The 24380-nt window shown below is 36.6% G+C and overlaps 1 protein-coding gene across 1 annotated transcript in view; it reads left to right on the forward strand.

Moving 5' to 3' along the window:
- LOC306647289 (dynein axonemal heavy chain 12-like) overlaps nt 1-24380 on the forward strand; it is a 332440-nt gene that overhangs the window by 200130 nt on the left and 107930 nt on the right. The window contains 6 exon segments of the mRNA XM_079116520.1: nt 11772-11933; nt 13469-13663; nt 19248-19381; nt 21003-21165; nt 21848-21928; nt 22380-22560. Of these exon segments, the coding sequence (XP_078972646.1) occupies nt 11772-11933; nt 13469-13663; nt 19248-19381; nt 21003-21165; nt 21848-21928; nt 22380-22560 (916 nt within the window).

A 24380-nucleotide genomic window follows, 5' to 3' on the forward strand; every position in this document is an offset into this window, starting at 1 on the left:
TCACTAACATTTATTGTTACTTGTATTCTTGATAATTGCCATTCTGACTGGATTGAGGTGGAATCTCATTGTAGTTTTAATTTGCATTTCTTTAATTGCTAGAGATGTTGAACAGTTTTTCATGTATTTTTTGACCTTTTGTATTTCTTCTTCTATGAAGTGCTTGTTCAGTTTCTTTGCCCATTTATTTATTGGTTGTTTGTTTATGATGAATCAGCTGAAAGAGAAATCAGGAAAACTATTCCATTCACAATAGCCTAAAAAAAAAACAAAAAACAAAAAACAAAAACCAAACAAACTTGGGAATCAACCAAACAAAAGAAGTGAAAGACCTCTACAATAAAAACTACAGAATACTAAAGAAAGAAATTAAAGACTTCAGAAAATGGAAAGACCTCCCATTTTCTTGGATAGGCAGAATTAATATTGTCAAAATTACCATATTTCCAAAGGTACTATACATATTTAATGTAATTTCCATTAAAATTCCAGTGACGTTCTTCATAGAAATAGAAAAGGCAGTTGACTGAGGTTGTGGCTCAGTGGTAGAGTGCTTGCCTAGCCTGTGTGAAGCACAGTTCAATCATCAGCACCACGTAAAAATAAATAAATAAATAAATAAACGGTAAAATACTGTTTAAAAAAAGAAATAGACAAACAACATTACCATATGTAAATTTATGATTATACAAATGGTATGCCTTTACTCCATGTACAAATAGACAAACAACATGTATCCCATTTGTTTACAATAAAAAAAAAAAAGAAAAAAGAAATAGAAAGGCAGTCATGAAATTCTTTTGGAAAAATAAGAGGCCCAGAATAGCTGAAGCAATCCTTAGTGAGAAAAGTGAGGCAGGAGGCATCACAATATCAGACTTTAAATTATTATAGATCTATAGTAACAAAAACAGTGTGGTAATGGCACAAAAATAGAATTGAAGACCAAAGGAACAGAATAGAAGACACAGAGACATAACCACATAAAATAAAGGTGTCTCATACTAGACAAAGACACCAAAAACATACTTTGGAGAAAAGATAGCCTCTTCAACAAATGGTGCTGGGGAAACTGGAAATCCATATAGTAGGTTGAAATTGAACCCCTATGTCTCGCCCTGCACAAAATTCAAAGTGGATCAAGGACCTTGGCGTTAGACCAGAGATCCTGCATATACTGGAAATAAAAGTAGGCCTAACTCTTCATCCTATCAGCTCAGGAACAGACTTCCTTAATAAGACTCCTAAAACACAAGAAGTAAAATCAAGAATCAATAAATATACTAACAGAAAGCAGCATATGAAAATGGCATCAAATGAAAAGCTTCTTCACAGCAATGGAAAGAATCGTGAACATGAACAGGAGAAAATCTTTACCACCTGCACCTCAGATAAAGCATTAATCTCCAGGATATACAAAGAACTGTATTTTCCTTTCAGTTACCATTACTATTGTTTGAAACAATTTAAAGTTCTAACAATCTGTTTAAAACTGATAAATTCAACTGCATACAAAAATTTTACTCTTTACAGCTCCACACTTTTCTCCTTTGTTATTGATGTCACAAAGTTTATCTTTATAAATTGTGTGCTCATTAACATATATTTATAGTTTTTGTGTGTTCTTTTTCTTTTTTTTTTTTTGGTGCTGGGGATCGAACCCAGGGCCTTGTGCTTGCAAGACAAGCACTCTACTAACTGAGCTATCTCCCCAGCCCGTTTTTGTGTGTTTTTGTGATTTATTTTTTCTTTTAGAATTAAAAGTATATTTGCACACCAAAATTATAGTAATGAGGATTCTCTGTTTACTTTTACTGGAAAACTTGATACTTTTGTGTGGCTTTAGGTTACTATCTAGGTCCTTTAATTTCAACTCCCTTTAGTGTTTCTTTTGGGGAAAACCTATTGTTAATGAACTTGTTCATTTGGAGGGGCCTTACTTCCTCCTTCATTTCTGAAGGACAGGTTTAACAGATATTGGTTGACACATACTTTTTCTTATAGCACTTGAATATATCACCCCTCTTTCTTCTGGCCTATAGATTTCTGCTGAAAAATTCACTGATGATCTTATGGAAACTCTTTTATATATGATAAGTTGTATGTTCTAACTCCTTTCAAGATCTTCTCTTTGCCTTTGATGTTTGAAAGTTTGATTATAATGTTTCTCAGTGTAGTCCCTTTGAACTTTTCCTATTACTATTCATTGAGTTTCTTGTATGTCCATTTCTTTCCTCAGATTTGGAAAGTTTGGGGCCATTATTTCTTCAGATTAGCTCTCTGCCCCTTTCTCTTCCTCATCTCCTCTTGGGGTTCCCAAAATGTATATGTTGATCCACCTGATAACTTGTTTTCAAATTAGCTCTTAATTCTGTCTGATTAATGTTTAATGTTGAACCCCTGTAATGAATTTTTCAGTTCAGTTATTGTACATTATCAGCTCCATAATTTCTATTTAATTTTTTTAGTTCCTATATCTTTGTTGATATTCTTATTTTGTTTTTCTAGTTTAGTTTAGTTGTCTGTATTCCCTTTTAGTTCATCTGAGTAGTTACTTTAGATTCTTTATTAGGCAGTTCATAGATCTGTATTTCCTTATGGCTGGTTTCTAGAGTTTTATTTCATTTCTTTGAGGGCCATGTTTCTGTTTCTTTGCATCCTGTGGATCTTCTATTGAGATTTGGGCATTTGAAAACAAACTTCTTCTTCCAGTCTTTAATGACTGACTTCAGGCAGGGGAAGATCTTTACCAACCAACCTGGCTCTCTAGTCTCAGACCTTTCAAAATTTTTCTTAGAATATATCTTCTTGGGGATTGTGTGTGTGTATGTGCATGCATGCATGCGCTTTTATTCTAGTGTATGGAAGAGTTTTTGACTGTCTTAATTTCCTATTCTTGGGACCTTTTGTTTTCTATTATACACCTTTGCTTTTGATCTCTTGCTCCCCTTGCTGCCTGCCTGTGGAACTGCAAAGTCTCTGCTGCTCTCACCTACCAAGACACACACCTGTTCCTGTGGTGTGGTGACATTGGGAGAATACTTCCCAAATCCTGCCTCAACACACCACTTGAGTTCAGTATTCTACTTGTCTGAGGGCTGACTCACCTGGCTTGGGTTCTGATTGGAATAACACAACAGATAGAATATCAGTTTGGAGAGGCACCTGAGAGGGCCTGAAGCTTCCTAGTCTGTCTTCTTGTTGCTACCACTTGCTGTATTCTTCATTTGTAAAATTTGAATCATACCATCTGTTCTGTAGATTATTGTGGTTAAATTATACAAAGTATTCTTTGTAATATGACTGGCATATAATTACTACTTTCAAAATGTTAATTCTCTTTATTTGGATAGTTTTACACATTATGTTTGAATATGACATATATAATGATAATCATGGTAATAAGCTAAAACATGTTGTATTTTTATTTATCTTGATATATTAATAAGTATAAAACTGATATGATTATATATAATACTTATTTTTAAAAAACTAGTTGAACTGGTTTTGATGATAGAAAATTATTTCTAGGAACAAATCAGCCTGCATATTAGAAGATGACTTTACTAGGAAAAGGTAGTTTTATACAATAAGAAAATAACCATTTATTTTTATGGAGTGAAAATATGACTTATAGTTAATACTTAATGATTTTAAATAAATGATTTTACAATGAATATTGAAATTTACTTTTAAAAATCACTTGCACAGGTTATAATGCTATTTTCTCTATGAACTATTTTCAGTTGTATGCTGACAGATGTTTAAAAACCAGCTTTCCAGGGTTGGAGGAGAGTGGGATCTCTGGTTTGTAGCCTTTGCCAGTTTTCATAGTGTAAAAACTACCAGGGTACTGAATTTAAAGTGATGAAGATGATGTTACTTCAAAGAAAATTGAGAAGAGATGTACATAAAACACCACTTCATGGTATTCTACTGTACAGACTTAAATACCTTCCAGAGCATAGATAATATTAAATATAATAAAACAGGATGTATGAAATTCAAGTAATTTTTACCTTTTAAAAATATACCTATGTTCTTATTTTATTATAAATTATTTAAATTTAATTTTTAATACTGACTGTAATTAACAAACTGCTCAGAAGTTCTGAAGTTTAACAGTCAGTTCTAACAAGCCTATACAATCAGTTTCAGCATACAAGTGAGTTCATATCTTTTTATTAATTGGAAATTTTGGTTGCAGTTGATAACCAACCAAATAAAATGGCTCAAAGTAGTTTGAGCTAAAGAGGAAGTTAAGTGTCCATAGGTAGGTCTTTTTTTCTTTTTTTCTTTTTTTTATTGTAAACAAATGGGATACATGTTGTTTCTCTGTTTGTACATGGAGTAAAGGCATACAATTTGTGTAATCATAAATTTACATAGGGTATTGTTGTTTGATTCATTCTGTTATTTTTTCCCTTCCCCCCACCCCTTCCACCCCTCTTTTCCCTCTATACAGTCCTTCCTTCCTCCATTCTTGCCCCCCTACCTAACCCTAACTCTAACCCTAACACTAACTCCTCCCTCCCCCCATTATGTGTCCTCAAACACTTATTAGCAATATCATTCGACCTTTGGTTTTTTGAGATTGGCTTATCTCACTTAGCATGATATTCTCCAATTTCATCCATTTGCCTGCAAATGCCATAATTTTATCATTCTTTATGGTTGAGTAATATTCCATTGTATATATATATATATATATATACCACAGTTTCTTTATCCATTTATCAACTGAAGGACATCTAGGTTGGTTCCACAATCTGGCTATTGTGAATTCAGCAGCTATGAACATTGATGTGGCTGTATCTCTGTAGTATGCTGATTTTAAGTCCTTTGGGTATAGGCCAAGGAGTGGGATAGCCGGTCAAATGGTGGTTCCATTCCAAGTTTTCTAAGGAATCTCCACACTGCTTTCCAGAGTGGCTGCACTAATTTGCAGCCCCACCAGCAGTGTATGAGTGTACCTTTCTCCCCACATCCTCGCCAACACCTGTTGTTGCTTGTATTCTTGATAATCACCATTCTAATTGGGGTGAGATGGAATCTTAGGGTGGTTTTGATTTGTATTTCTCTTAGTACTAGAGATGTTGAACATTTTTCCATATGTTTGTTGATTGCTTGTAGATCTTCTTCTGTGAAGTGTCTTCATTTCCTTAGCCCATTTGTCAATTGGATTATTTCCATTCTTGGTGTAGAGTTTTTTGAGTTCTTTCTAGATTCTGGAGATTAGTGCTCTTTCTGAAGTATGATTGGCAAAGATTTTCACCCACTCTGTAGGCTCTTTCTTCGCATTGCTGATAGTTTCCTTTGCTGAGAGAAAGCTTTTTACTTTGAATCTATCCCAGTTACTGATTCTTGCTTTTATTTCTTGTGCTATGGGAGTCCTGTTGAGGAAGTCTGGTCCTAAGCTGACATATTGAAGATATGGACCTACTTTTTCTTCTATAATTTGCAGGATCTCAGGATCTCTGATACCAAGGTCCTTAATCCATTTTGAGTTTAGTTTCGTGCATGATGAGAGATATGGGTTTAGTTTCATTCTGTTGCATATGGATTTCCAATTCTCCCAGCACCATTTGTTGAAGAGGCTACCTTTTCTCCATTGCATATTTTTGGCCCCTTTGTCTAGTATAAGAAAATTGTATTTATTTGGATTTGTGTCCGTGTCCTCTATTCTGTACCATTGATCTACCTTTCAATTTTGGTACCAATATCACGCCGTTTTTGTTATTATTGCTTTGTAGTAGAGTTGAAGTTATGGTATTGCGATACCCCCTGTTTCACTCTTCCTGCTAAGGATTGCTTTAGCTCTTCTGGGTTTCTTATTCTTCCAGATGAATTTCATAATTGCTTGCTCGATTTCTGTAAGGTACGTCATTGGGATTTTAATTGGAATTGCATTGAATCTGTATAGCACTTTAGGTAGTATGGCCATTTTGACAATATTAATTCTGCCTATCCATGAACATAGGAGATCTTTCTATCTTCTAAGGTTTTCTTTAATTTCTTTCTTTAGTGTTCTGTAGTTCTCATTGTAGAGGTCTTTCACCTCTTTTGTGAGATTGATAACCAAGTATTTTATTTTTTTTGAGGCTATTGTGAATGGGGTAGTTTTCCTGATTATTCTTTCCTAGGATTCATCACTTATGTATAAAAATGCATTAGATTTATGTGCATTGATCTTATATCCTGCTACTTTACTGAATTCACTTATGAGTTCTAAAAGTTTTCTGGTGGAATTTCCTGGTTCCTCTAAGTATATAATCACATCATCAGCAAATAGGGATAGTTTGAGTACTTCTTTTCCTGTTTGTATCCCTTTAATTTCTTTGGTCTGTCTAATTGCTCTGGCTAGAGTTTCAAGGACGATATAGAATAGAAGTGGTGAAAGAGGGCATCCCTGCCTTGTTCCAGTTTTCAGGGGGAATGCTTTCAGTTTTTCACCATTTAGAATGATATAAGCCATGGGCTTAGCATCGATGGCCTTTACAATGTTAAGGAATGTTCCCACTATCCCTATTTTTTCTAGTGTTTTGAGCATGAAGGAGTGCTGTATTTTATCAAATGCTTTTTCTGCATCTATTGAAATAATCATGTGATTCTTGACTTTAAGTCTATTGATATGGTGAATGACATTTATTGATTTCCTGATGTTGAACCAACCTTGCATCCCTGGGATGAAACCCACTTGATCATGGTGCACTATCTTTTTAATATGTTTTTGTATGCGATTTGCTAAAATTTTGTTGAGAATTTTTGCGTCGATGTTCATTAAGGATGTTGGTCTGAAATTTTCTTTCCTTGATGAGTCTCTGTCTGGTTTAGGTATCAGTGTGATATTGGCTTCATAGAATGAGTTTGAGAGGGTTCCCTCCTCTTCTATTTTATGGAATACTTTGAGAAGTATTGGAATGAGCTCTTCCTTAAAGGTTTTGTAGAACTCGGCTGAGAACCCATCTGGTCCCGGACTTTTCTTTGTTGGTAGGCTTTTGATGACTTCTTCTATTTCAGTACTTGAAATTGGTCTATTTAAATTATTTATGTCCTCCTCGTTCAGTTTAGGCAATTCATATGTCTCTAGAAACCTGTTGATGTCTTCGAAATTTTCTGTTTTGTTGGAGTATAGATTTTCAAAATAGCTTCTAATTATGTTTTGTATTTCAATCCTGTCTGTTGTGATATTTCCTTGTTCATTCCGAATTTTAGTGATTTGGGTTTTCTCTCGTCTTCTCTTTGTTAGTGTGGCTAAAGGTTTATCAATTTTGTTTATTTTTTCGAAGAATCAACTATTTATTTTGTCAATTTTTGTATCATTTCTTTTGTTTCAATATCGTTGATTTCAGCTCTGAGTTTAACTATTTCCTGTCTTCTACTACTTTTGGTGCTGTTCTGTTCTTCTTTTTCTAGGGCTTTGAGCCATAGTGTTAGGTCGTTTCTTTGTTGAGTTTTACTTCTTTTATTAAATGCGCTCCATGAAATAAATTTTCCTCTAAGTACTGCTTTCATAGTGTCCCAGAGATTTTGATATGATGTTTCTTTGTTCTCATTTACCTCTAAGAATTTTTTAATTTCCTTCCTACTATCTGCTGATATCCATTCATCATATAATAGCATATTGTTTAATCTCCAGGTATTGGAATAGTTTCTGTGTTTTACTCTTTCATTTATTTCTAACTTCAATCCATTATGATCTGATAGAATACAAGGTAGTGTCTCTATCTTCTTTTATTTGCTAACATTAGCTTTGTGGCATAATATATGGTCTGTTTTAGAGAAGGATCCATGTGCTACTGAGAAGAAAGTATATTCGCTCTTGGTTGGATGGTATATTCTATAAATGTCCGTTAAGTCTAAATTATTGATTGTGTTATTGAGATCTATGGTTTCTTTGTTCAATTTTTGTTTGGAAGATCTGTCCAGTGGTGAGAGAGGTGTGTTAAAATCACCTAGTATTATTGTGTTATGGTCTATTTGGTTTCTGAAATTGAGGAGGATTTGTTTGACATACATGGATGAGCCACTGTTTGGGGCATAGATGTTTATGATTGTTATACCTTGCTGATTTATGCTTCCCTTAAGCAGTATGAAATGTCCTTCTTTATCCCTTCTGATTAGTTTTGGCTTGAAGTCCACATTCTCTGAAATGAGGATGGATACTCCAGCTTTTTTGCTGAGTCCATGTGCATGGTATGTTTTTCCCCATCCTTTCACCTTTAGTCTATGGGCATCTTTTTCTATGAGGTGAGTCTCTTGCAGGCAACATATTGTTGGATCTTTCTTTTTAATCCAATCTGCCAGTCTATGTCTTTTGATTGACGAATTCAGGCCATTAATATTCAGGGTTATTATTGAGATATGATTTGTATTCCCGGTCATTTGGTTCATTTATTTTATTTTATTTTATTTTATTTATTTATTTATTTATTTATTTATTTGACACGACTTGGTTCCTCCTTTATTTGGCAATTCCTTTAGGATAATTCCTCCCTTTGCTGATTTGCCTCTTTGTTTTTCATCTCTTCCTCATGTAATATTTTGCTGAGAATGTTCTGTAATGCTAGCTTTCTTTTTGTAAATTCTTTTAGCTTTTGTTTATCATGGAAGGATTTTATTTCATCATCAAATTTGAAGGTAAGTTTTGCTGGGTATAAGATTCTTGGTTGGCATCCATTCTCTTTCAGGGCTTGAAAAATGTTGTTCCAGGCCCTTCTAGCTTTTAGGGTCTGGATTGAAAAATCTGCTGATATCCGTATTGGTTTCCCCCTGAATGTAATTTGGTTCTTTTCTCTCACAGCCTTTAAAATTCTGTCTTTATTTTGTACGTTAGGTATTTTCATTATAATGTGCCTTGGTGTGGGTCTGTTGTCATTTGGTGTATTTGGAGTCCTATAAGCCTCTTGAACTTGATTTTCCATTTCATTCTTCAGATTTGGGAAATTTTCTGATATTATTTCATTGAATAGATTGTTCATTCCTTTGGTTTGTTTCTCTAAGCCTTCCTCAATCCCAATAATTCTTAAATTTGGCCTTTTCATGATATCCCATAATTCTTGTAGATTCTATTCATGATATCTTACCATCTTCTCTGTTTGTTCAACTTTGTTTTCAAGGTTAAATATTTTGTCTTCAATGTCTGAGGTTCTGTCTTCCAGGTGTTCTATCCTATTGGATACGCTTTCTATGGAGTTCTTAATTTGGTTTATTGTTTCCTTCATTTCCAGGATTTCTGTTTGGTTTTTTTTTTAATATCTCTAACTCTTTATTGAAATGATCTTTTGCTTCCTGTATTTGCTCTTTTAACTGTCGATTGGTGCGATCATTCAATGCCTGCATTTGCTCTTTCATCTCATCGTTTGCTTCCCTGATCATTTTAATTATGCACATTCTGAACTCCTTTTCTGTCATTTCTTCTGCCATGCTGTCATTGGGTTTTATTGATGTAACATCTAGTTTTGTTTGGGGCATTTTCTTCCCTTGTTTTCTCATATTGTTCAGGTATCAGTGGACCGCTGAGATATTGCAGATTTCCTCTGTTGACTTATAATGTCCCTGAAGATTTCTAGTATATGCCCTCTTAGCCTTCAGTAGGCTGAAGTCTTGGAGGAAGTTGATAGCGCAATGCTCCACAAGGAAGCTGCCTCTCTAGGGGTGGTGGCCTTCAGGTGGGGTATATTCCCTGCTAGTGGGCAGAGGTGCCTCCACTTATTGACCAATGGTCATCCAAAGGGTAACTAGGCTGCGGGCTGAGGCAAGGCCTGTTTGGGCCTGTGTCTCTGGTTTTACCATCCTTGTGGGAAAACCTCACTGGGCAGGGAAGACTCACCTGGTGGTGGGGTCTCGCTGGTCAGTTCCCCTCCTAGAGGTTCCCTTCAATCTACAGCTACCGCCTGGGCTGGGCTGCCTTCCTCTGCAACGTTCCCAGGGGCCTGGACCTACCTCCTGGGCCTGGGAGCCTCACCCTTTGCAGACGAGTCTCCTTAGGCTGCCTCTCCTCAGAGAATCTGCTTGCAGTCCTGGAACCTTTGCTCCATCCCTAAGCGTGTCTCTGTGCGGCTCTTCCACCAAGAAGCCTCCTAGGTCCTGGGACCCTGCTCTGCACCTAATTGCCTGGCTATGTGGCCCCTCCTCTGAGCAGCCACCTGGAGCCCCGTACAATCGCTTCAAGTCCCAGTGACTCGCCGCACACCTCTTCCTCCAGACAGCCGCCCAGTGTTCCCTTGCGGTCGCTAGGAGTCCAAGCAACTCACTGCGTGCCTCCTCCTCCCCCTGCCAACCGCCTGTAGGCCTGGGCAGTCACTCCGAGTCCAAGTGACCCACTCCGTTCGTTCTCCTCCGGGTAGCCCCCCGGGTAGCCCCCTCGGTGTTCAGGAGTGATCATTCTGAGTCGCTCTGATTCGCTCTGAGTCCACGTGCCCCGCTGCACGCCTCCTCCTGGCAGCCGCCCGGAGCTCTGGTGCGGCCACTGGAGACCAAGCGACCCACCGTGCTCCTCCTCCAGGCAGCCTCCAGGTGTTCAGGAGCGGTCGCTTTGAGTCCAAACAACTCACCACTCGCCTACTCCTCTGAGCAGCCACCTGGAGCTCCAACGCAGTCACTGTGAGTCCAAGCGACCCGCTGCGCTCCTCTTCCTCCTCCTCCTCCTCCGGGCAGGCCCCGGCATTCAAGAGTGGTTGCTCTGAGTTCAAACAACTCACCGAGCAGCTCCTCCTCTGGCAACCGCCCATAGCTCTGGTATAGTCACTCTGAATCCAAGCGGCCATGCTCCTCCTCCTCCTCCTCCGGGCAGACCCCGGCGTTCAGGAGTAGTTGCTCTGAGTCCAGACAGCTCGCTGAGCAGCTCCTCCTCTGGCAACTGCCTGTAGCTCTCGTGCAGTTGCTCCGTGTCCTAGCGCCTTGCCGCGCTCCTCCTCCTCTGGGCAGGCTCCGGTGTTCATGGGTGGTCGCTCTGAGTCCAAACAGCTCTCCTCGCAGCCCCTCCTCTGGGCCGCCGCCTGGAGCCCCAGTGGTCGCACCGAGTCCAAGCGCTGTGCTGAGCGGCCTCCTCTACGATGCTCCCAGTTGTCTGAGTTCACTGCTCCAGCAGGGGGAGGGGTGTCTCGCCAGGCAGCTTTACTTCACAATGTTCCCTGCATCTGGGACTACCGCCCCATCCGGGACGCCTCTTCAACGGGAGAGACCCACCCGGCGGCTAAGAGTTGGTCCCAAGTCTCTCAGTATCTCCTCTTTTGAATCCTGAGTCCTGGAGCAACATGAAATGCAGCCACCCTCTAGTCCGCCATCTTGAAAACCCCTAGATCATCTTTTGACATGGCTTAACTTATGGCCTTAAATTATGTCCTCAGTAACTACTCTTTTCTGGCACAGCTCTTATTCTTTTTTCTTCCTTCTCCAGCAGGCTTATATCTCCGAGGCAGGTACAGTTGGCTTCAGAATTATTGGTCTTTATATCCTTCATCTCAGAACAAGAATTCTTTCTGTTTCAACTCCATCTCAGGCCCCAAAGAAAGCGTCACATCATAGGATTCTGCTTAAATCATGTGTCTTCTTTCGAATCAATGTCTATGTCTAGGGGACTGGGGAAACTGACTAGTTTGGATCTTCAGCTGGAAACCTAGGGAATGATTAAAATGGAGGCCTGATTGACAGCCCTAGTAGCAGGGAGACTTATTGTCCTTAAAAGTGTTATCAAAAGGAGAAAGGGAGAGAGGGAAAACCAACAGAAGTCTATCACATTCTACTTATAAATGCATTTTAATTTTAAGGGTCTGTTGAAAAATGTGGGCATGAGAGGCCAGAAGACAGTCTTTCTAATCACAGACACTCAGATTAAAGAGGAAGCTTTTCTGGAAGATATTGACAGTGTGCTCAATACTGGAGAAGTACCTAACATTTTTGCTGCAGATGAAAAACAAGAAGTAATGGAGGTAAAAGCTTTTGGGGAGGTGCTGCTCTTACTTAGCATAGCAGTTTTCTCATCTCGAAATCTTTTCTCTGTTCTTTGGCATAAATATAGTTTGCTCAATTAAAAATTTAAAGTATATTAGTACATCATTTTCCTGAATTTTGAATTGCATCTACCATGGCTATGAGGCAGAATTTTTATAATTCTTATCTTCATAATAATGGCAGTTTGTTTTACCTGTTTGATATTATTTTAACCTGTGTTATGAATGATTAGGGAGTTTAAAATCATCTCTTAAATTAATAAAAGTAAATATGATTTTAGTGTTATTTGATTAGTCTCATGGCTTAACTTGGGTTTGTAAAAGTTTCTAAAGTCTTAAACTACTTGTCTAAAGAGTTCTGGTATATCTGAAAGTCAGGCTTTATGAATAATTGATCAAAAATAAAATTACGAAGCACCTAGTCCTGTCAGATGTCACATACTTTGATCCCAATTTCTAAGACCTTCCCACTAAGATCTCTGATAGTAATTTTCCCCTTCCTCAGGACTATAACTGCTCTTATCAGAATTTATCACTCAAGCCTAGATGTTTCATTCTCAGCCTCTGGTGATACTGTCTGGAGTGGAATGAACTTGCCCTCATAGTTCAGGCACTCTACTTTTGCCTTCTTTGTAATGGGAGCACAGCTAATAGTTCCTTTAGCATGGAGTTGTTGTGAGGTCTGAGAATCAAACAAAATGAAACATTTATGTACTGTTAGGCGCTTAGAAAGCTTTACTAGTTAATGACTTGTGTTGAAGAAGAAGAAGAAAATAAAAGGGGGGAAAATCACAAGTTATTTGCTTTTACCTGGGAGATACCGGGAATGTGGAAAAGTTTGCTGATAAAGGGTGATTCTCATAGGAGAAATTCACCCTTCTTATCCACTCCTAAAGAGTAGTCACCTTTGAAGAGTGGGATTTCCTAAGCTTTGCCAGGCTCTCCTGGTCACTTTAACAGTTTTCTGTCTTTTCTTCCTATCATTTTGATACTAAACCTTTCTTTTCCTTCATTATTTCTCTTATATTTGTGTGTGTGTGTAAAATATATATATACATAAACATTGATTGCTGCTATAAACATTGATGTGGCTATGTCACTGTAATATGCTGATTTTAACTCCTTTGGATATATACCAAGGAGTGGGATAACTGGGTCAAATGGTGGTTCCATTCCTAGTTTTTTGAGGAATCTCCACACTGCTTTCCTGAGTGGTTGAACTAATTTGCAGTCCCACCAAAAAAAAGAAAAAAAAAATGTATGAGTGTACCATTTTCCCCACATCCTCACCAACATTTATTGTTACTTATATTCTTGATAATTGCCATTCTGGTTGGAGTGAGGTGAAATCTCAGTGTAGTTTTAATTTGCATTTCTCTAATTGCTAGAGATGTTGAAAGAATAAGGATAGAGATGTTGAACATACATATTTGTTTTTAAATTATAGAATTTGGAGTTGAAAGAGATTTATCAACAAATCAATTTACAAGTTTTTATTTTCTTATATTCTTTAGGGTGTTCGTCCAGTAGCTCAGGCTGGAAATAAACATGAGGAACTCAGTCCCTTAGCCCTGTTTGCTTTCTTTGTGAATCGCTGCAAGGATAATCTTCATATTGTAGTGGCCTTTAGTCCCATTGGAGATGCTTTTCGAAATCGCTTGAGACAGTTCCCATCCCTCATTAATTGCTGTACCATTGACTGGTTTCAGGTTTGTAATTTTGGTGATGGAGTGACTGGCTAACTCTTGGAATATTACTGAAATATTTTTTAAACTCAATTAATATATATTCTATGTGTTTCTTGATAAACTGTAGTAATAGCAAGCATAGTTCTCAGCACAGGTACATGCTCCCCACAAAGAGCTCATATTCTTAAGTAGAAGATATTAAAGGCAATTAGCAGTCAAAATTACAGAGCCATAATGTTGGGGAATAAAAAATACACATATAAAGACAGTGAATCTCTGAAGTGTGAATTGCATACAGTGGTATATTAGGAACCAATAGGAAATCATACATATGATTAATAAAATAAATAAATACATACATGATTAATAAAAATTAATTTCTGGTATTGTTTTATTACCTTATGACTATTTATTATCAATTTTATGTTTTAAAACTAATTCTTTCCTTTTGAATTTGTATATGTATATGTGTGTGTGTGTATGTGTGTGTGCATGTGTGTGTGTTTTGCCTCAAAAGGGCAGAATTAGTTTATATTCTAATATATTGGTTTATATATGCATATATGTATATATACATATATACATGTTTATTAGCTCATATGTATTCTAATATATTAATAATATATAATATGTTCTAATATAATATTACATGTTATATGTTTTATATATTGTATATTCTAATACTAGGTAATATATGATAAAATATTAGAATATATGTTTTATAAATATATTAGTATATATACATATATATGTATATACGTGTGTATGAGTGTGTGTGTGTGTGTGTGTGTGTGTGCGTGTATATATATATAGAGAGAGAGAGAGTGAAAGATTGATTATGAGAAACTGGCTTACATGATTACAGGGGCTAACAAATCCCAAGATCTGCAGTCCACAAAACCAGAGTCCCAGGAGGGTCAATAGTGTATTTCCATTCTGAAGGCCATTAGGCTCAAGACCCAGGAAGAGCTACTCTTTTCATTTCAAGTCTGAAATCAGCAATAAAACCAATATCTCAGATTAGTCAGTTAAAAAGGAGGAATTCCCCTTATTTGAGAGAAGGTCAATGTATTTGTTCCATTCCAGCCTTCAGCTGATTCGTTGCGACCCACTGACATTAGGAGGACAATCTGCTTTATTGGTCTATCGATTTAAATGTTAAATTTATGTAAAAACATTTGACAGAAACACCTAGAATAATGTTTGAACAAATATCTGGATACCTTATTGCCCTGTCAAGTTGATACATAAAGTTATTCATCATGAAAGGATGGCATATGCACAGGCGGAAGGATGGAGAGAAAAATGGCTCATTTGGGCAACTTCAACTAGTTTGGTATAGCTGACTAGTAATGAGGGCCATAGGAGTTAAGTTGGAGTTTTGGGTGAGTGCCAGGTTATAAAGGAATTTGGTTTTATAACAAAGATGTCACAGTGGCATTAATATATTTTTAGCTAATCTTTATTTTAGGGGAAACAAAACACTTGGAGGTTATATGGTAGAAGAATTAGACTTGGGCAAAACGAAGAGAGAAAGAACAATTGGGTGGCAATTTTAGTAATGCTGGCAGCAAATAATGCTTAAAACATTGTCATTGCCTGTGTGGGAGCACTAAATATCGATAATCTTGAAAACAGTATCTCAAGTATCTCATGGTGCCTTCTACTTAATTGTTTTATGCCCAAGAGAAACTGGACTATACATTGACTCTGGATCATTTTTCTTAAGTTAATTTCTGGAAATAATTTGTTTTATTCCTTTCTGCCTATAGATCATGAATTTTATGTTTAAAATCTAATTCTGCCCTTTCAAGGATGACATATGTTTCATAGAGTAGCAAAAACTATGTGAAACAATTTTTATTTATGTAAGCTATATCTTAATATTGCTTCTATTAAGTAGGCAAAATCCAAAACCATAAAATATAATCTCTTTAATCATAGTCTTCTTTTATAAAATCTTTATAATTATGTAACTGCTGGGTGTTTTTTCATAACCTTGATACTTTCAATTCTATTATAAGTGAGTCATCCCTGTTGGGAAAATTAGAAAAGGAATCTTGAAAATAAGGGATATTAAGTGGGAAATAGAGAACACGCTTTACAGTTACGAACTGGGGAGAAAGAGCCTGTGTCACTAGAGTTGATGGCATTATTTGGGACTTGGGTTTGTGAAACTCAGAAAGTGAGTGTAAACCACTACATGTCATGCAGTCAGAAAAGCATTGACTTTTAGGATATACCCTAGTCTTCAAAGTAGGGTACATACTTACTAGGGGTACCAAAACCGTTCAGAGGATAAGGGAACAGTTATTGGAAAGTTTTAAAAATGGAATATTTTATGAATTAACATTGATACTCTTACTCAGATTTTATGGTACATGACCATGTGTCATAGATGATATACAAGGTACTCTGAGGAATTCCCACAGTGAATTGAAAACTGAAGGCACAATGTAAGCATAACATAAACAGTAAAAGAAAGGATGGTATAACTGGTATGAACCACCTTGAGTTCCATGTCAGTCAGCCCATCAAGAGGCAAAAACAAAGGCAACAAGATTTGATAAGAAATTGGTAAAAAGACAAATTTAAGAAGGATGTTTAGAACGTGGTTTTACATTGATTGTTTGAATCATATCCCCAGGGTATATTATGATTTGCATATGATGGCAAGAGAGCTACTATTGGTTACCTGTTCAACAGCCATTTTGTATCTCTGTCCTTGATGACAGAATTTTGAATTTTAGTGAAATGTAGCTGTGTTTCACAGAAATAATTCATGGTTGGGTCAGTACTGGGGCTCTCTTGCTAGTGATTGTTTTATTCACAAGCTTGTGTATGAACCACTTCTTGCCAATGGGTTCTGGGGTAAAGTCTTTGGGGAGCTTTGGGAAAAAATATACTTTTTCTTTTTTCTTTTCCCCACTGTAGGCAAAGGGCCTTCCGGTCTCTTAGCCTTAATTCTTTCTTTCTTTCTTTTTATTTTTTTTTAAAGATTTTTTTTTTAGTTGTTGATGGATCTTTATTTTACTTATTTATGTGTGGTGCTGAGAATCGAACCCAGTGTCTCACACATGCTAGGCAAGCACTCTACCACTGAGCTACAACCCCAGCCCAGCCTTGTTTCTTGAGGGTGCGATCCCCATAGCTACAGCAATCATTTTGTCACCACAATAAATGAAAGAGTGCACTAGGAATGGTGGAGCTTAAAGATGGAAAGAACTTGGATCTCTGATAACATGGTTAAGCTTGTAATTAAGTAACACTGTGTGAAATATTTTTGACTTCTTTCTATATAAGATGATACATCCCCTTTTTGGGGAGACATAGTAATATTACTTGTTTTTCTTTAATCATAAACATTCTAATTGCTACAGATAGTATTAAACCTGCATGATTAGCAGGATGATTAAAAGTGAAGCACCTTGCTGGGGGGTATGGGAGGAGGCATACACCTGTAATCCCAGTGGCTCGGGAGGCCGATGCAGGAGGATCACAAGTTCAAAGCCAGCCTCAGCAACTTAGTAAGGCTAATCAACTCAGTGAGACCTTGTTTCCAAAGAAAATATAAAAAGGGCTGGGAATGTGGCTCAGTGGTTAAGCACCCCTGGATTCAGTACCCAGTACCAAAAAAAAAAAAAAAAAAAGGCAGCAGAAGCACCCATAATACAAAGATAAGCCTCCTAGGTTTTTAAAGATATGACATTTAATCTTTTTTTTAAATTATTTTTTTAGTTGTCAGTGGACTTTATTTTACTTATTCATATGTGATGCTGAGAACTGAACCCAGTGCCTCACACATGCTAGGCAAGCACCCTGCCACTGAGCCCCAGCCCCAGCTCATGACATTTAATCTTTATTTTACAAAATTTCTTTTTTTGGGAGGGGGCGGCAGGTTCCAGGGGTTGAACCCAGGGGCACTCAACCACTGAGCCACATCCCAGCCCTATTTTGTATTTTATTTAGAGACAGGTTCTCATTGAATTGCTTAGGGCCTCAATAAGTTGCTCAGGCTGACTTTGAACTTATGATCCTCCTGCCTCAGCCTCCCGAGCAGTTGGGATTACAGGCTTACACCACTGCACCCAGCAAAACTTCTTTCATTCTTAAAATAATAAATCTTTGGAAGCCTCTTTAGGTTTAAAAATGTATTAGAACAATAATGTCACATGAATGTAATCTATTAGTAAAAATGTGTATAATAGATGCATATGCTTAATACTTTTTTTACTAATAGGTTGCCTCAGCAAGAAGATTGAATTTGGGACTGGGGATGTAGCTAAGTCGTAGAACATGATCTCATTATGCTTGAGGCCCTGGGTTCAGTCCCCAGCGGAAAGAAAGAAAGAAAGAAAGAAAGAGAAATTTGAATTTTACTAGGATAGAGGGCTACACAACAAAAAAAAAAAAAAAAAAAAGAAAGAAAAGAAAAGAAATTGGTCTTAAAATACATACTATTGGCTCCAAAGGAAAAAAAAACTACAAGCCTTTTATTGAATCTGAATGAAAGGAAGTCTGAAAAGTATTCTAATGAGCAAATGAAAGTTACTCATTAACATTTAATTAAATATTTCAAGTATTCATTGGCAAAGTACTATTTTAGGCATTGAAGGAATAGCACTGAGAGAAAGTACTTGCTTTCATGGATTTTACAATTTAGTCCAGGGTTGAGGGGTAGACCAACAATAAACAGACAAATAAATGATATGGAAGGTATTGATAAGTACTAGGAAGAAAACTGATTATAAGGTTTAGAGTAACATCAGAAGGAATGCTGTTTTAGAAAGAAGGCTCTGGGGGCATGTTTAACATGTGTGTGAGGCCCTGTGTTCAGTCCCCACCACCATAAAACAATAAACAAAACAGCTGAAGGTCAGCAGAGTGGTTGGTGTTTTTGTGGCGTTTAAATAAAGTCATCAGTAGCCCAAGTTCTTTAGTTCTTTCTGCTTTACTATCCTTACTACAGGATTTCCATTCTCAAAGTCAATTTTAGTCTCTAAGATGATTGGTAGATCTCTAGTTTTCATAAATGTATTCCAGACAAGAAGTAGAAGAATAAAAATAGGGCAAAAAGTATACAGGCCAACTCTGTGTAACCAACCCTCTAAAGAGCTCTTTCTGAAGTCCTACCTAACAACTGCTTATATGTCCTGACTCTTCTGAATTACAAGGGAATCTTTAGCAAATGTTATCTTTTAGCTGGGCATATTGCTATCCAGAAGTAGCTTTCCTAAGAAGAAGGGACTGATAGATATTGGGTGGGCAACTAGGATTTTCTGCCACTGGCATGCTAAATTTGGGATGTCTAATAGACATTCAAGTGGAAGAGTTGGAAAGGTAGTGTAATGTGTCTTTGATATGTAAAATATCATTGACCCTTCATTTATAATGTGTTTAATATAAATATGTAAAATACTTAAGTCTTTTATAAACCTAATAAATATTGTGAACTCAGTCCCTCTTATTCTATTTTCCTCATTAAGGTCTTAATTTTCTCAATTCCAAATTCTTTTTCTATAGGAAGTCACTTAACTTATATAGTTGAATTGGATTGGGACTACTCATCTTAAATTTCATAACTTTTCATTTTTTCTATTTTTAGCCATGGCCTGAAGATGCTCTCCAACTTGTAGCTGTGAAATTCTTAGAAACACTAGAGCTTACTGAAGTCGAACGTCGAGAGATAGTTCCAGTCTGTAAACACTTTCACACCTCCATTTTGGACCTTTCAGAGAGGTCAGTAGTAATAAATTTTAAAATGACATTAATGCCTTATATTTTAAAGCATTTCTTTCTGCTGAAGTCCAGATTTTTAATGTTTTCTATTTTTTCTCATTCTTTCTGAACATTTAATTAGTTAAAACCCTCAGTCTGCAAATAACAGAAAACTACTGGGTTGTCTAGCCTTAACAAAAGGGGGAATTTTATTATAAAGGTCCAGGGGTGTTTCACAAAGCTCAAGGGGAAAAATACAACTGGATCTCAGAAGTAACTGAAAAAGTTGGGTGTGGTGATGCATGCCTGTAATCCCAGAGGTTTGGGAGGCTAAGGCAGAAGGATCATGAGTTCAAAGCCAGCCTCAACAGCTTAGCAAGGTTCTCAGCAACTTAACAAGACCCTGTCTCTAAATGAAACATAAAAAGAGCCAGGGATGTGACTCAGTAGTTAAATGCCCCTGGGTTCAATCCCTGGCATCAAAAAAAAAAAAAAAAGAAAAAGAAAAAGAAAAAAAAAAAAGAAAGAAAGAAAAAAGAAAGAAAAGAAAAGAAAAAAAAGTAATCAGAAAAGCATGTGTTAGAATCATCAGGACCCCACCCCTTTTCTTTTCTTTTCTTTTCCTTTCTTTTTTCTTTTTTTTTTTTTTTTTGTTATTTTCCTGTTTCTCATCAGTGTTTCTCTTTGGGTATCGGCTTTCTTGTCTCTTTTTGTAGATACTTCCCAGTACATTTGGAAGAAGCTGGCTGCCTCTCAGTTCTCAAGTTTACTTCTTGCAGTTACAGTTATAAACGGAGACTAGAAGGCCATTTCTAGCTCCCTATTCCAAATTTATTCCAAAATGTGATTAGTCTAGGTTGTATCCAGTGCCCAACCCTGACCTGATCAGCTGTGGTTAGAGTAGCAGATTTTGTAGATCAAACATTGTTACCCAGGCACCAGGCAGAAGTTCTCAGAAAGGGGGTGGGGGGGCAGTAGTTGGGGGTATAGATACTTCAAGAGTGTTCTTTCTAACTTTGTTCATCTTGGATGTACTCATCTCAAAGATGTGTAACCCTAAGTACCCATGTTATATTGCCTGTCCAGAATCAAATAACCAGCACAGTTGACTTAGACAGAGGCATCAAGCAGTGTGCTGTAGTTCATGTATTTACCACTAAATATCAGTTTCCATGTATGTATGTAGTAGTCTTATACTTTTGGCTTTATACCAGTCAAGTATTATGTAACACACTTGTGCCTTGGAGTGATGACTTGTGCTTGCTATCTTTTCTGTTACAAAGTTCCTCTTTCCAATTCTACTTACCTACCTTACACAGTATCTTGGGTCCATAGGTTTAGATCTCAGTGTATGAAACAATAAGGGGGAAAAGTTTGTATTTTTTGTACAATAGATTATTTTTTGCAAACATCTTCATTGGTTTTGTTTTTAAAATATGTCATTGCTATTTAATATTTTGCAGACAAGACATTAGGATACGGTTATGTGCAGAATTCTGGAGTCTTATAAAGTTCAAGTACTTATACTTCTACATAAAATATGACATTTATTCTTAAATGTTTGTTGTTAAGGCTCTGTTGAATTTACCTCTTCATGGAACCCATTACTTATAGGAACATATGTTACCCGCATCTCTTTTAGGTTCTTGCATGAGTTAGGAAGACATAACTATGTTACTGCTACTTCTTATCTTGAACTTATTGGTTCATTTCGACAGCTTTTGACTAAGAAGCGACAAGCTGTCATGGAAGCAAAACAACGATATGTAAATGGTCTTGACAAATTAGCTTTTGCTGAGTCTCAGGTAAATCTGATGAGCTGCTCAAAATGGTAATATATACTGAGAAATACAAGAAATAATAAGAGCTACAAGTGATTAGGAATTTGTTATATGCATGCTTTCACTTGCGTTCTTTCAGTTATTCCTCATAACAACCCCGTAAGATAGTCACTATTATGATTGTCATTTTACAGATGGATAGAGTTAAATTTAGAGACATTCATTAAGTTGACCAGACCACACAGACTTAAATATATCCTGTTTTATGTTTAGCTAATTTTTTGGCATTTGAGAGAATATAGGAAGTCTGTGTTTTTTAATTAAATATAAGATTTGGGTTTTTTAGTCAATCAAGTGTTGGTAATACTTACTAGTGTTAGTTCAATATAAGTTATTACTTATATTGAGGTTTTTGTTGGTTCATTTTTGCTCTGTATACCATATACATGGTATAATAGGGATACCTGAGATGCTGACTTCTTTTCTGTCTACATTTCTTCCATGGCAACTGTATTCTCCCACTAGCCTGTCATATACTCAAGAATGAGAAAATCTTTTGTGAGAAAAACTGACTACATTCTCATGGTTTTGCTTATCATACAAAGAACTGGAAAAATGTTAATATTTGTATAAAATTTATATTTTCTGTGTTTGATTTCAGTAGCTATGATAGCAATGGAAACTTAATGACAAACTGTCTCTTTAGGTTGGTGAAATGCAAATCGAGCTTGTTCAGTTACAGCCCAAATTGGAGGAAGCTAAAATAGAAAATGCACGTATGATGCAGGTAGAGTTTTTTATTGCCTATCAAAAGACAATTGAAATATTAATATTTGTCTTAAAGATAAGCCCCCATTTTTTTTAAACACTAGAGTCTTACTGGGTCCCATGTGAGTTCTTTTTTTAAAAAATATTTTATTTTATTTTTAGTTGTAGATGGTCACAATATCTTTATTTATTTATTTTTATCTAGTGCCAAGGATCACACCCAGAGTCTCACATGTGCTAGGCAAGCACCCTACCACTGAGCTACAATCCCAGCCCAGTTGTTTGTTTTTGAAGAGGTGTGAAGCCCATTTCCAAATTAGGTCACATATATTTGCATTTCTCATTTTACCCTAGACCCTTCTATCCTTCATAATAATGTGCTGGATTACTTAATTTTCACATATTCTTTTATCTCTAGAATTGAGAAAGCAATTGAGTGCTTGAACAATTGTCTTTTTTTTCCCCTTTAGATAATTGAGATAGAATCTGCAGAAGTAGAAGCAAAAAAAAAGTTTGTGAAATTAGATGAAGAGATAGCCAGTGGAAAGGCTGAAGAAGCCCAAACTCTAAAAAATGAGTGTGAAAGTGACCTAGCTGAGGCAATTCCAGCCTTGGAAGCAGCTCTGTCTGCACTAGATACACTTAAGGCAAGTATTTGAATTAGTCACTGTGTTTCCTCAACAAAGTGAGACTATTCAGGTCTTTGGTTAGTTAGGTATGTTTCTATTTCATTGGGTGGTATTGTTTTTACTCAGTCAAATGAAACTTCCTCTTGGCGGTGTGTCAATATATTGTTATATGTTTGTTTTTCATTTATTATTTCTAACTTTCAATCAGATTATTCCATTAAGAATAGGATGAACAGTCTCTGAGAGGCCAAAGTGATTCTGTACATGGTTAGGAAGGACATGTTAAAAAGAGTATGGTTACACAAGGCCCTGGGTTCAATTCCCAGCACTGGAAAAAAAGGGGGGTGGAGTGGAGAGTGAAGTTATTTCTTCAGTCTCCTGGATATGTATGCACGGAAAAACTCAAAAGTCATTTCCAATGAACCACAATGCGTTGTATAGGAGTTTTTACAGGATCTTTAAGCAAGACTAGAACAACCTCACCAAAGAGTGCAGGAGAGAGAACATATGTTGACTAGGGAAACCCAGTGTAACATGGGGGCTCAGGATATTCAGACCCCATTTTTGGCCTTTTTTCCTAATCAGTGCCCTAACTTTTATGTAATAGACTTCAAATACTGAACTCAGCTTACGGGTAATTCAGCATCTCAAAGGATCAAGCTATAACTTGAAGTTATATCAGCTTTTTGGTAGTTATAAGACAAGAGATTATTTTAGAGCATTAATAGAAACTTCCTAGTGTTCTGTGTCATGAACCAGGAATTTAAAGCTGAGTTTGTTATTTTCTTTCTTTATACTCTCTAGCACATTTAAAAACCACACTATTCTATGGTCTTTCTTCATTCTTTCCTTAGAGATTTATCACAGTAGCCACTCAGTTTGACAAAGCCTTGGTTTTAACAGGCACTCCATTCTAGATATCCAAGACTATTAATTTAAGGAACTGGTCTATCAACTATGTTCCATGAACTTTTAGCATTCCCTCTTCTGATACAGGATTCTTGATGCCTTCAAACCTCGCCAATTCAGTTCATTAATCTTAGGCTCCTCTTTCTTTGAGAGTGTGTTGCTTGTACCCTTTCTGGTATGCAATACCATATTATGTGAGTTAGAATTCAGTTGCAGTGAATAGAGGTGACTCTAGTACAAATAGATGAGAATTTTTAAAGGGAACTTTATAAATGAATTGCAGAATTATTAGAAGAGTTAAAGAAACAGATCCTAGATTAAGCCACTAGAAATGACTCACAAAGCTAAATTGTAGATATTTTGTACTACAGGAACTGTTCCTCTGAAAATGTAGCTAACAGAGCCTTCATGAAGAACCACACTGCCTCCACTATAATCCATATGAAGAAAATGGATACCTCACACTACCACTCTCCCCATTTGTTGTCTGAATTCTAGTTTCACTAAAGTGATCTGATTGTGGAAACTAATTCCCACCCAGAACTCTAGTTGCTTGTGAAACTAAGAAATGTAGTGTTCATTTTCCAGCATTTGTACCATTGTAAAAAATGTCAGAAGGATATTGGAATGGGGAATACATAAGTGAATTTCTAGTGTGCTTCATAATCATAATCTAGTGTGCATAAATACCTTTTGTAGAAATTAAGTTTAGAAGTGGGATCTATTTCTTTCACTTTTGTCAATAAAACTAATGTATATGGGCAAATACAGAAATAAATCTTCATGTAAATCATGGTTCTTAACCTGAGTTTTAGATAATGGGCTTGGTATGTGATTGTACATGTGCAAAAATACATTTTTGGAGGGTTCAGAGCTGTCATCCTCATAAGAATTTATGAGCCCCCAAACATTAAAGAACCATTACTATTAACC

This window comes from Sciurus vulgaris, assembly GCF_902686455.1.
Source record: "Sciurus vulgaris genome assembly, chromosome: 16".
NCBI classification, from domain to species: Eukaryota; Metazoa; Chordata; class Mammalia; order Rodentia; family Sciuridae; genus Sciurus; species Sciurus vulgaris.